The sequence below is a fragment of the Danio rerio genome, chromosome 15 (genome assembly GCF_049306965.1).
Source record: "Danio rerio strain Tuebingen ecotype United States chromosome 15, GRCz12tu, whole genome shotgun sequence".
NCBI classification, from domain to species: Eukaryota; Metazoa; Chordata; class Actinopteri; order Cypriniformes; family Danionidae; genus Danio; species Danio rerio.
This window is the reverse complement of record NC_133190.1, coordinates 39,270,022-39,283,254: the sequence shown is the minus strand read 5'-3', so window position 1 is coordinate 39,283,254 and position 13,233 is coordinate 39,270,022. Positions and strand designations below refer to the sequence as shown.

Here is a 13,233-nt window from a genome sequence, read left to right as displayed (position 1 = left end):
CAAAAAATAAATAAATAAATAAATAAATAAATAAATAAATAAATAAATACATATATAAATATATATATATATATATATATATATATATATATATATATATATATATATATATATATATATATATAAATAAATAAATAAATATATATATATATATATATATATATATATATATATATATATATATATATATATATATATATATATATATATATATATATATATATATATATTAAAGAATGTTGGATACTAGTACATGCAGCTACCGACAGTCATAGTAGGGAAAAATACTATAGAACTCAATAAACAGCTAAAATCCACAGTGCAAGCAAATGGCAAAATCCAGAATGGCATCTGGTTTGATTTGTGTCGCAGCACAAAGAGTGGAACACAAAAACCCCTAATAAAATAGATTATATAGATATAATGTTGTCTTCTTTTTAATATGTGGCTGCAGAGTCACTGACATCCTGAAGTAAACTCAAAATCTCTCAGGATAATCCCGCAGCTCGTCTCAACGCAATCTCAGGATTTGATGGATCCAGTATTTCCTCTTTCTATTGCTCTTTTTAAGAAGAGAGAGAACAACAAAATCATCCTCGCTGCTTGAAGACTTGAATTTAAATATGCAAATGAGGTTTTATTTCATTAGGTATGCACTGATTTGCATACATTTCTAGCACTTGTTTATTTTTGTAGACATATTAGAGTCAAAGGTTTTTACAGAAGGGATTTTGGCATATCTTTTTTTTATCATTCCATAATTTAGAAAAAGTAAAACAACATCCAGAAAAAAAGATACATTTTCACAGTTTTTTTTTTAATAAAATTTAGATTGATCAGGCAAATTATACATCTTCGGCCGCTTTATTGGGTACCCCCAACAAGGCATTTGTGCCCACAGAACTGCCACTCACTGGATATTTTCTCTTGTTCAGACTATTTTCTGTAAACCCCAGAGATGGTTGTGCGTGAAAATCCCTGTAGATCAGCAGTTTCTGAAATACTCAGACCAGCCCGTCTGTCATTAATATCCTTGCCACATTCAAAGTCACTTAAATCACCTTTCTTCCCCATTCTGATACTCGGTTTGAACTGCAGCAGATCGTCTTGACCATGTCTTCATGTCTAAATGCATTGGGTTGCTGCCATGTAATTGGCTGATTAGAAATTTGCGTTAACGAGCAACCTAATAAAGTACCTAATGTACCTAATAAAGTGGCCGGTGAGTGTATTTGAATGTGTCTGTCTGTAAAAACCCTGCAGAAAATGGATATGAATCAAACTCTACACTTTTAGTGGATGTTTATGGCTCAGTGCAGGAGGAAATGATTTTTGAGGTTTGAGAAAATGGCCTTTAAAACATGTCTTTTATTTAATAAAATGTGACAAAATGTGTGTTTTGGATGTTTTCTTTTTATTGTAATGAAAATAAAATGCTTAGCGAAAAACCATAAAGATCTAACTATAAAAAATTGCTAGCCCTGGCACATACTAGCAGACCCGTGTTTCTTCCGAAAGTGTAAAACTCATGCACATGTGCAGGGTTTGTGTTTGTTTTAGTGGTCTGGTGTTGTCGCAGCTCTGTGTGATTCCCCTGTTTCGTGTGGGTTGTGTCACGTCTCTGTGTGTGTTTCATGTGGATGCTGTATCACGTCTCTTGTATGTGTTTGTGACAGAAAGAGATCCTCGTTATACCTTCAGTGACTGGACTCTTGAGATCGTGAACGTGTCTCGGCGGGACGGGGGCGATTACATCATCGAGTGCTCCAACGCGGAGGGGAGCAATCGCACCAAACTCAGACTGGATGTACAATGTGAGCAACTCTAAACTATGACGTGTTATCATAGGTTTGATTCATGTGTTATGAATATGTGATTTTTCAAGTGGAAATTATTTTGTTTACAAAAAGTGCACAGAAAAAAAAAAAATATATATATATATTTTAGTTGGAAATATCGCATATATTTATTTCAAAGTATCACATATTAGTGTAAAGTATTAAAAAATGTTTGGCTTTTGTTTTTTTTGTTGTTTTTTTCAAATTAGATATAAAATAACTTGTTGTTGAAAAAGTTATACTGCTTAATATTTTTATTGCGGAAACCATAACAGACTTATATTAATTAATTAAAGGAATTAATAAAACATTCTACTGTTAAAATAATATGCACATTTAGAATATTCATCTTTCCACCAAAATTTTAGGCAGCAAAACCTTTTATAATGATTTAATATGTCATTTCATGATTTAAATTTATTTTATTTTATATACAAGTATTACATGTATTATAATATACATATAAAACATACCTTTACATGTAAGTAAGTAAGTAATGTGTATTTATATAGCGCATTTGTCATGGATGGCCATACATCCGAAGTGCTTTACAATTATGAGGGGGTCTCGCCACACAACCACCAGTGTGCAGCATCCACTTGTATGGTGCGACGACAAACACAGGACAACAGCGCCAGTGCGCTTACCACACAAGCTATAGGGGGAGTGGAGAGACATTGAGCCAATTCAGTGGATGAGGATGATTTAGAGGCCATGGTTGGTAAGGGCCGATTTTGGGGGAATTTGGCCAGGACAACTGGGTTACACCCCTGCTCTTTTTGAAAAGTGCCATAGGATTTTTAATGACCACAGAGAGTCGGGACCTCAGTTTAATGTTGCATCCAAAAGACGGCGCTCAATGACAGTATGGTGTCCCTTCACTATACTGGGGCAGTAGGTCTCACATGGACCACAGATTGAGCGTCCCTGTTGGCCTCACTAACACCACTTCCAACCCAGTTTACCCATGTGGTCTCCCATTCAGTTACTGACCAGACTCAGCCCTGTTTAGCTTCATTGAGTAACCGGTCTTGGGCTGCAGGGTGACCTACACATACATAGCCTTTATAGATTATCAGTATTGTATTATTACCATGGCACAATCACAATTCTACCCTTTACCCCTTACTCCTACCCCTCAATTTGCACGTTCACATGAAGGAGTAGGGTCATACCAATTCACATTAGCCTTAGCACTGTAGGGCTAAGAGAAAGGGCTAGAAAGCCCTTGAAATGTAGATTTTTTAGGATCTCGATCGAAACCAAGGGGTACAAAAATTTTTCAGAATACACCATCACACCGCCATTATTATGATTTTTTTACAACAAACAAGCATATGTCTTACTACATTCATACTGGTGTTTATGTGTTACCATTATGCTTTTTTTTAAAAAAAATATTAAAAACACTAAATATTGCTATCTATAATCCCTAATCATAACTCCTGTTTAGCAGTCCCACAACATTCTGTCACTCCAATACCCTGTCAGGAAAGTCTAGTGGCTGCGAATGACCTTTTTACAGTGTCTGGTATAATATTAATGTTGTTTTCTGGTGTGTAGATGAATATGGCCATGGTGTAAAAACACAGCACAGTTACAAGCTTATTGCCAAATTATATCATTATGATAACATGATATACGCCTTCAATGATGTCCTGAAGTATATTACCAAAAAGTAGCAACGCAACTAGAATAACTACAGCAGTCGCGATCATCGATCTTATATAAAATAAGAGACTGCGATGACATGTGCAGGTGTTGTAGTGCTGTCCCTTTTCTTAAAGGTAAAACTTTAAGCCCCTTCCACTTTACACTCTGTTTCATGGACCAAGGGCAATGGGTGGGGTTAAAAAAGCAGAATTATGTATATATATATATAGAAATATATATATATATATATATATACATACAATGTAAATGTTCTTGTTTAACCTACTTATTTAAAATGAGTTGGAATAACAAAGCTCTTGACTTAGCACTTAATTGTTTTATGTTCAATCAACTTAAAATTGTAAAAACCAATTCACTTAATCCATTTACATTGAGATGAATTGTGTCGATTGTGTAGAACCCAGCATTTTTGACAATGTACATTCTGTTAGGAACAACTGGCATTGTAAAGAAAAGATTAATAATCTACTGATAAAGCTGAATAAATATGTAATTTGAATTAAAAATCAAAAACTAGCAGTAATTAGAGAGAGAACTAATTAAAAGTAGGACTAATGAAACATCGCTGAGTGCGGGGTTAGCCACACTGTTAGACCTTACCAGGGTTTTTTACAGTAGAACACTGGCAACACTGTTGCCAGCCACTCACTGTAAAAGTTTGGTTACAGTAAGTAACTGGCAACAGTGTTGCCAGTTAATTACTGTAACTGAACCATTACAGTGAGTGGCTGGCAACAGTGTTGCCAGTTAATTACTGTAACTGAACCATTACAGTGAGTGGCTGGCAACAGTGTTGCCAGTTATTTACTGTAACTGAACCATTACAGTGAGTGGCTGGCAACAGTGTTGCCAGTTATTTACTGTAACTGAACCGATACAGGGAGTAGCTGGCAACAGTGTTGCCAGTTAATTACTGTAATAGAGCAGCAGTGGTAACTAACTGGAAACTGTGTACAGTTAATTACTGTATTGTAGTGTTACAAATCACAGCATTATACTGCATACACATTAATAGTATGTCATATATAGTTATTGTAGTGTTACTAAAATTAATCAGTATTCTTAGCTGTTATTTAAAAATAGAAGGCATAACATTTTTCAGACAAATTTATTTTATTGTTTTGGCACCAAACAAATAAATAACAGAAAAAGTATAACAAAATTAAGAAATCAGCAGATATAAATATTGTCTTGCATATTACAGGTCTGCACAGTAAGGCTGCAGTCACACTAACATTTGAGCAAGCAAAATTCTGTCATACTGCACTGCGAAGTGGAATTAAACAAAGCGAGTAGTGGAATAAAACAAAATAATTAGAGATTGAAAAAGCAAGCCAGAGAGGTCATGTTCTGATCTTTGATTGGTATCAAGCAATCACATGATGTGATTTCGCATGTCAGCGTTCTCCAAGCTTGAACTTTCCAATGCTACGAATTATGAAATTTGTCGCATGAGCTATCATTCCAGGTCTGCAGTACTCACATGCGTATGAATGGAAGTCTATAGGAAGAAAAGTGCAGTGTGACAGGGACTTTAAGCTGTAACTCTAATTAAACACACCTGATCAAACTAATTAAGGCTTGTTAGAAATCTACAGGTACTGTTAAAGCAGGGTGGGTACTAAACTCTGCTGCCCTGCAGTTCTCCAGGAACTTGGAGTTTGACCCCCATGGTATACAGCAGTGGTGCTCAATCCTGTTCCTGGATATCTACCTTCCTGCAGATTTCAGTTGCTACCCATATCAAACACACCTGCCTGTAATTATCAAGTGGTGTTCAGGTCCTAATTAATTGGTTTAGGTGTGTTTGAAATGAATAGCAACTGAAATCTGCAGGAAGGTAGATCAGCAAATGAACAGCAAAAAACACAACATAATTATTTTAAAGTTTAAAGTTTTAAATAATTAAAAACTGTGTTAAATCTCAATAAAATTTTTAGTAAGTAATTATAAAAAATAAAGTTGGCAACACCGAAAAACCAAAGGATCCAATCTTTTATTGTTATAATTATCTCATGACAACAAACTTTATTATTGTTTCTAATATAAATTCATAGGTGGAAACACTGCTCTGAAAAATACTTAGCAACAAACTCACAACCTGGGACCGGACAGTGGAGCTTTTGTGTGTGGATGGCTATGTGTATCATGTTTTTGTGATTCCCTGTGATGATGTGCAAATGTTACCTTACTGAGATGAAGGAATTTAATTTTGGCTGAGTTGCCAGAAAGATACATACAACTGTTAGCATCTGTACATTATGGCAGTATGCAATATCCAATAAATACTTAAACAAAAGTAATGTAAGAAGTTATATGAGGAGAGGCTAACTAGCTAACAATGTAGCTTTCAAGTACACAGTTCAAGATAACAACAATATAACTTAAAACACAGCCTTATTTTAGAAACCCTCAAAAACATTTGAACACATTTTACTTACTCATTATAGATTCTTATTTAAAGCCTAAAACATATCAGACTCTACATCTGAATTGATGGACAGAGAATAGAGCGCACTCAGCAGTAAACAAATCAAACACCTGGCTCCCTTAAAGGGCCAGCATTTTCTGAAAACTATTTCTAACACCTTTGTGTTTAGAATAAGACAGACAGCCTGTGGGAGTGTATGGTGATGCCTAAATCATTATTTTCTGCCTTTAAAATGCACGTCTATATAAATAGCAACATAAACCATCAGAGAATTTAATGGAATTAATTCTTTGCACTACACAATTTCATACAAAGTCTACTCCTTTCACAGTAAAATAATGTGTTAATAAATAATAAATGTTTTCTTTTATTACAGCAAAACACTGGCTATTTTGCAGTTATTTACTGCACAATCTACAGAGTAACAGTGCAGTTATACTAATTAAACACACCTGATCAAACTAAATCTAAAGGTAGTGTGTTGAAGAAGGGCTGGAACTAAATTCTGCTGGGCTGCGGCTCTCCAGGAGTTTGACATCCTTGGTACATAGCATATTTTCAAAGGAACTGCCTACATTTATCACAATCATGCACATATCATTGAATAAAAACAATAATATACAAACAATATACAAACGTCATCCAAAGCAAAAAAATAAAAAATAAATAAATATTCTGATCCTCATGTTGTTCCAAACCTGTAGTAATAGTAATAATAAAAAACAAATAACCTGATTAATACATTTATTTAGGAAAGTCTTTATACTATACTGTTAATGCCATTTTTACCTACTTCATTTGAAGTTTTCCAAACAAATTCATTGAGTCTCTGCGAAAATGTTTGTACGTGCTGTTTAACATATTTTTTAAATAACACATTTTTACTAGTTAATTAGCAAAATACTAATATTCAGCTTAAAGTGCAATTTAAAAGCTTAACTATTGGCTAAACTAGGCAAATTAAATTAATTATAGAATAGTAAACAAAGTTATAAAAATGATTGTGATAATTTGGTTGCTCTGTGTGAATATTTTTGCCTTTAAATGCATCTCGACGATATCTTTACCTTTTAATTAGCTCTGTGACATTGACATTGGTTGACTCCTGATACTCAATGTTAAAAACATAAAAGGAACCAAAGAAAACACAGAGATGGCTGCAGAGAAATTTAGCTTATCATCAATGCATTGTCTCACTTTCTCCTCAATACTGACCATACACATACCAAAACTGAACAGTATATATATATATATATATATATATATATATATATATATATATATATATATATATATATATATATATATATATATATATATATATATAGCAACATAAAGCAGTACATGGGGTAATAATGGTTGAGCAGTAATTTACCATTTATTATCACAGTAACTATCTGTAATGGGTACATAAAGTAAATTACTGTAATTTATTCTTTGCACTACAAAATTTCATACAAATCCTGCTCCTTTTACAGTAAAATACTGTTTCCTTTTAATACAGCAAAACACTGGCTATTTTATAGTTATTTACTGCATAATCTACAGTAAGGGTTAACAGTGCAGCATCATGATAATGTTAGCAGTCAATGCTGGTTGGAATACAAAATCATATTATCATCAACAATGACAAAGGGTCCACATCTCTGCTTATAACATGTAATGTCACATGAACTGAAGACATTAACTATTAATACAGATATTAAATATTTACAATGCCAGTTGTTTCAAACAGAATGTACATTGTCAAATTTGCTGGGTTCTACACAATCGACACAATTCATCGCAATGTGAATCGATTAAGCTAATTGGTTTTTACAATTTTAAGTTGATTGAACATAAAACAATTAAGTTTTCCCTTTAAAAAAAACACCAGAGTTGTGTTGATTCAAATCATTTAAAATAAGTAGTTTAAACAAGCACATTTAAATTGTAAATCATTGTAAAGCAATCTAGATTGTAAATATACGGAATAATGTAAATGTGTAGAATGTAAATGTGCAAGAAACACATTTTACTGTTGGAATGTCATCAGTCAGGATAGTATGATTTCATTCCCCTCTCTATAAATTACAACAAAAGTTTCTTCGCAAATCTAATCTGAGCTGTTCTCAATATTTGTGCCACTTATTTGTTTGCCAATTGAAACCCACACAGCTGAAGGAGAGAAAGAACAGTTCCTCCCACTTCCTTAATGATTTAATAATAGCAGTCCTTCAAATCCAGGCCTGCGTGTTCCTGCAAATCCTTCTGCACTAATGGATCTGCACGTCCTCACACAATAGTGGCTGACAGTGCTACAGATTCATTATGCATGGGCCATTTGAATGGCTTTTACCAGCAGTGCCGTTCAGCGTGTTTTGGCCATCAGGAGCAGTGCAGAGGAGGACTGAACACGACACACACATTACACTGCTGCTAATGGCCCACTTGCTGGAGGAGATGATCCTCTGGGGCCAAACGGAGATCAGGCACATCCACAGCATCCGTGGCTTTTGGTGACTTTTTGACAGAGACCACCAAAATCATCCACTTTTCTTAAAAAAACATCGGTCAAATTTGCTTTCCAATGCAGGGAAGTGTGAATCTGTCTAATACATGTGTGTGTTTTGTATCATAGTGTATAGTATGTTTCTAAATGATAGATGAGATATATTTTAGTCCAAGCTGTAATTAAGAATTGTTTAAATTTAATAAAATTGGTGAATATAATCAAATTTAAATCTAAATATTTACTCATTAACTATACTGTACCTAAATGTGTATGAATTTAAAATTAAATATTATTGTAATATAATCAAGATTGAAGGATGTATGGATGGATGGATGGATGGATGGATGGATGGATGGATGGATGGATGGGTGGGTAGATAGATAGATAGATAGATAGATAGATAGATAGATAGATAGATAGATAGATAGATAGATAGATAGATAGATAGATAGATAGATAGATAGATAGATAGATAGATAGATAGATAGATAGATAGATAGATAGATAGATAGATAGGTGGATGGATGGATGGATGGATGGATGGATGGATGGGTGGATGGGTGGATGGATGGGCAGGTAGATGGATGGGTGGATGGACGGATGGGCAGGTAGATGGGTGGATGGACGGATGGGCAGGTAGATGGGTGGATGGAAGGATGGGCAGGTAGATGGATGGGTGGATGGAAGGATGGATGGATATGTAGATAGAAGGATGGATGGATGGATATGTGGATGGATGGATGGATGGATGGATGGATGGATAGGCAGATGGATGGATGGATGGATGGATGGATGGATGGATGGATGGAAGGATGGGCATATAGCTGTTAATTCTATTTTATAATTTTTAAATAGATTGTTATTGGTTTATTTAGACATTTCATGAATATAAATATACTTATTTATACGTTTGATCTCTCTTTTTTTTGTGTTGTTTTTAAATTAGATCATGAATAAATTCCCTCATATTTTTTTTCAGGTAAATATGAGCTGTGAAAAATGCAGTGTGGGAGCGAATAAAAATAAAGAATTAGGGATTTAATTGATAGAAACCACAAAAGACAAAAAGCTGTTTGTCAGTACAGCTCCATCTGGGCTTATTTACACATGAAAACAAGCAGCAAATAACAAAGATGCTGCTAGATTTATGTCATGTAAATTGAGTTACGCAGTACGCTATAGAAAGCACAGCATTAGTTTTACAGTAGCAAAAACATGAGAATCACTAAAATTACATCTAATACGTGGCTTTATTGCACATCATAAAATAATTAGCCATATTTTTTGTCAAGTTTTCATACAAATCCCATTCTTAAGTTGTAAAATCGTGATTAAAACCAGAACCGTTATTACTATTCCTGCACAAACGCAATGTTTATACACAATTAACTGTGAAAAATGTGTTCACTTAGTTATCGAATTGAAAAGTATTCCTGTCAAGCACGCATATATTTCTGTTTCTATATTTGAAACTAAGGTTTAATAGAGATCTTTGTGAGAGAACATCTACAGTTAGCCGCCATAAATAAAATTAATAATAACAAATACATTCTGAAATCCTGTAATTGTTTTGCTACAGATCTGCGTAGGTCTTACCTGGTCAGTGCATGCGCATAAAATGTCAGCTATAATTGCTTGGCTATAAAAAAATATATAGCTAATGAAATCAGCTTCTTCGTGCTTTTATTTTTTCCCTCTAATATCTACTTTGCTTCTGCAAATGCACTTCTTCATTAATGTTCTCTGATCCCTTTTAATAGCACAGTTATCCTGACAGAGTGTGACAGATACTTTTGGAGGGGGAGTTAATTCGAGAGCGTTGTTAATTTGCCTCAGTAAGCATTACCTCTGTTCCTACATGTGTGACCTGTGCTGTAGTGACAGAGACTTTATGACTGTTTGCAACCAGCCATGCAGGAACACCGTTTTTGAAATAACACCGTTTTTGAACTGCACGACATCACAATAGAGCTTGATTATAATGGCTTTTTTCATGCACTGTGAATAATTCAAACAGGAAGAGCTGAGACACACTGTATCAAGACTTAAACAAAGACAACTCTGGCGTCCCAATTTAGAAAATCTAACACCGCAAGTTTGCCTTCCTCTAAAATCTTTTTTGCACTGCCATTGAAATCGGCTGAGGTGGAAATTGAACTGTCATGGGAGTGAGAAAACTGCCACCACTTAAAAGTACTGCAATTAGCTTAGCAGTACTGCTATATGCAGCTACCTAGCTTTTATGGACTGTAATTTAGGTATAGTTCACCTAAAAACTAATATTCTGCCATCATTTTACTCATTCTTAACTTGATCCAAACCAGTTTGAGTTTCCTTTTTCTGTTTAACACAAAGGAATATATAATGAATGTGTTTATATTAGTGTTTTTTGTACATGCTACATCAAAGGCTGCTTTTTTCCAACAGTCTTGTTAATATCTTGTACCTCCTGAAGTATTTTCCGGAAGAAAGAAGTTCATAAATGTTTAGAACCACTTTAGTGTGATAAAATGTAACCCCCATTACATTTACCAATACACCCCCCCCAACCCCGCCCCCCCGATTGATCCCTTCTATAGCATATTAGACAACAGCATTAACAAAACAGCATTAACATACAAAACATACAGCATTAATTCATATTAATGAAACAATCTGATGATAAATACTAGCTACTTGCTAAAATTAAAGAAATATTCATGCTAGCAGTTTGTCAAAACATTAGCTTACATGCTTAAGTCAGTATACTAAAGCAGATTATTATTATATTCTTCAAAAATCATGTTCAAACCAGCTACAGATATGTTAGCAACTTTGCTATGCTAATTATGCTAGAAACACACTAGCGGTGTGTTAATTAATTTTTCCCTGCTAGAAAAAAAAAACAAAAAACAGCTTAAACCAGCCTAGGCTGGTTGGCTGGTTTTAGCTTGTCAACCAGCCTGGTTTTACTTGGCCATTTCCAGGTTGGTTTTTAGCCTTGTTTTAGCTGGTCAAGCTGGAAAATGACCACCTAAAAGCAGCTTGACCAGCCTGCTTTAAGCTGGACGTAGCCGGTTTTGGCTGAGCTCCCAGCCTGGCTAGGCTGATCAAGCTGGTTTTAGCTAGTCATCTCCTAGCCTGACCAGCTAAGACCAGGCTGGAAATGACCAAAACCCCTTAAAAAACCAGGCTCGTCGACCAGCCAACCAGCCCAGGTTGGTTTAAGCTGTTTTTTTTTCAGCAGGTAATTCATACTAAACATACTTTCTCTAGGATTTTTAGTACAACCTTCTGATTTCAAGCTTCACAAAGTCGAAGCTTTGTTTTTTTATGCTAGCAACATGATACCAAGGTTGCGTCCGAAACCGCCTACTCAGTAGGTACTGCATTTGAATTTAAACATACTACTCGGCCGTTAGAAAAGTATGTTCTATACAGTATGAATGTGAAAAGTATGAATGGAATTCAGACGTACTACATCCGCCATTTTGTCATGGTCACGTGACCTACATGCGTCAGTTGCGTAGGTTTCCTCCCATTCATGAATTCGCTTGCAGGCAGAATGGGATAGCACAGCATACATGGGATGCGCACTACAGAATCTCGCCGGAAGTAGTAAGTCATCCAGCTACTTCTCGCATACTGATTTTCGAATTCTATGAATTCGGACATACTACTCGGCTTTTTCATTGCAAATTCACTGTAAAGATTCTGGATCTCAAATCAAAATGTTTATTACTGCTATTTTTCTGCTATTGAAAACATTTTATTGTTTTGCTTTGACTTATTTGAGTACATTCAAAATTTCAGACCAAGCCAGGACCAAAGGTAGTGATCAGAATGTAATACTTACTTACTCCAAAGGACATTTATATTATAGTTGTCATTTAGCCGCACTATATTGGTGTTTCGTAACATCTAGGTTAGAGCTGTAATCGGGGTTATAAAAGTTAGCCCCAATATGGCCTGAGCCTGACAAGTGCATTTTGATTGACATCTTTTTGAAAGGCCGATCCTGTTTACAGCCTGACATTATTTAAATGTGCACATGCACACCGCTCTTTTGCCTTTTTTCAAGAATGAGTTATTTATACGAGTTTTAACATAGTTTATTCATAATAAACATAGGCTATAGGTCACTTAGAAGTTGGTACAAAGAAATAAAATAGGTTCTCTGTAACATTGCAACATCTCAGCACTTTAAATAGGCCTAGGTTCATACACTTAGCCTTTAAATTGGGCAACCCACCAATAAAAATAAGTCTTTCCTAACAAATTAAATTAAAATAAATTCTAAACTATGACAGGTATCTGGCATTAAACGAAATTAAGATAAAAGCTCTGTGGGATTTGTTTCGCCACTTCTCTTCACAATCTAGCCTTAAGGCGACGGTGAAGCTGAATAATAAAAGAATAATGCCAACATTAGCCTATAAACTCTGTCTACATTGTGCAGTTATCATTTTATTAATATTTATTTATAATTTGAAAATACTTTACTCACCAAGGCTACGGATTTTTGTGGAGGAACATTATTGAATCCACTGTAGGTGGCTTTAGCGTGGTGCTCACTTCAGTAGCACTGAACACCCTTTCACTGCTGCTGCTTCTAGCCGGGATGCATATTACTGATCTGGCTAATTTTGCCAGTTCTAGGTAGGATTGCTTGTTCATCTACCACCAGCCAAGAACATCCATTTCATTTTCCATGACAGCGGTTTCAATGTAGCGAGTGACCTCATCGTTTTCCCTGTCAGCTTGCTGTACATTTTTCCACTCTGCAAAAGTCGATCTTTTTGACTTCTCCATCATCG

The 13,233-nt window shown here is 35.0% G+C and overlaps 1 protein-coding gene across 12 annotated transcripts in view; it reads left to right on the top strand.

Moving 5' to 3' along the window:
- nphs1 (NPHS1 adhesion molecule, nephrin) overlaps nucleotides 1-13,233 on the top strand; it is a 483,647-nt gene that overhangs the window by 433,133 nt on the left and 37,281 nt on the right. For all 12 annotated transcript variants that reach the window (XR_012390576.1, XM_073923248.1, XM_073923252.1 and 9 more), the window contains 1 exon segment: nucleotides 1,677-1,814. Coding sequence is in view for 11 of the 12 variants with exons in the window: in XM_073923248.1 (XP_073779349.1) it covers nucleotides 1,677-1,814 (138 nt within the window). In the remaining variant the exon portion in view is untranslated.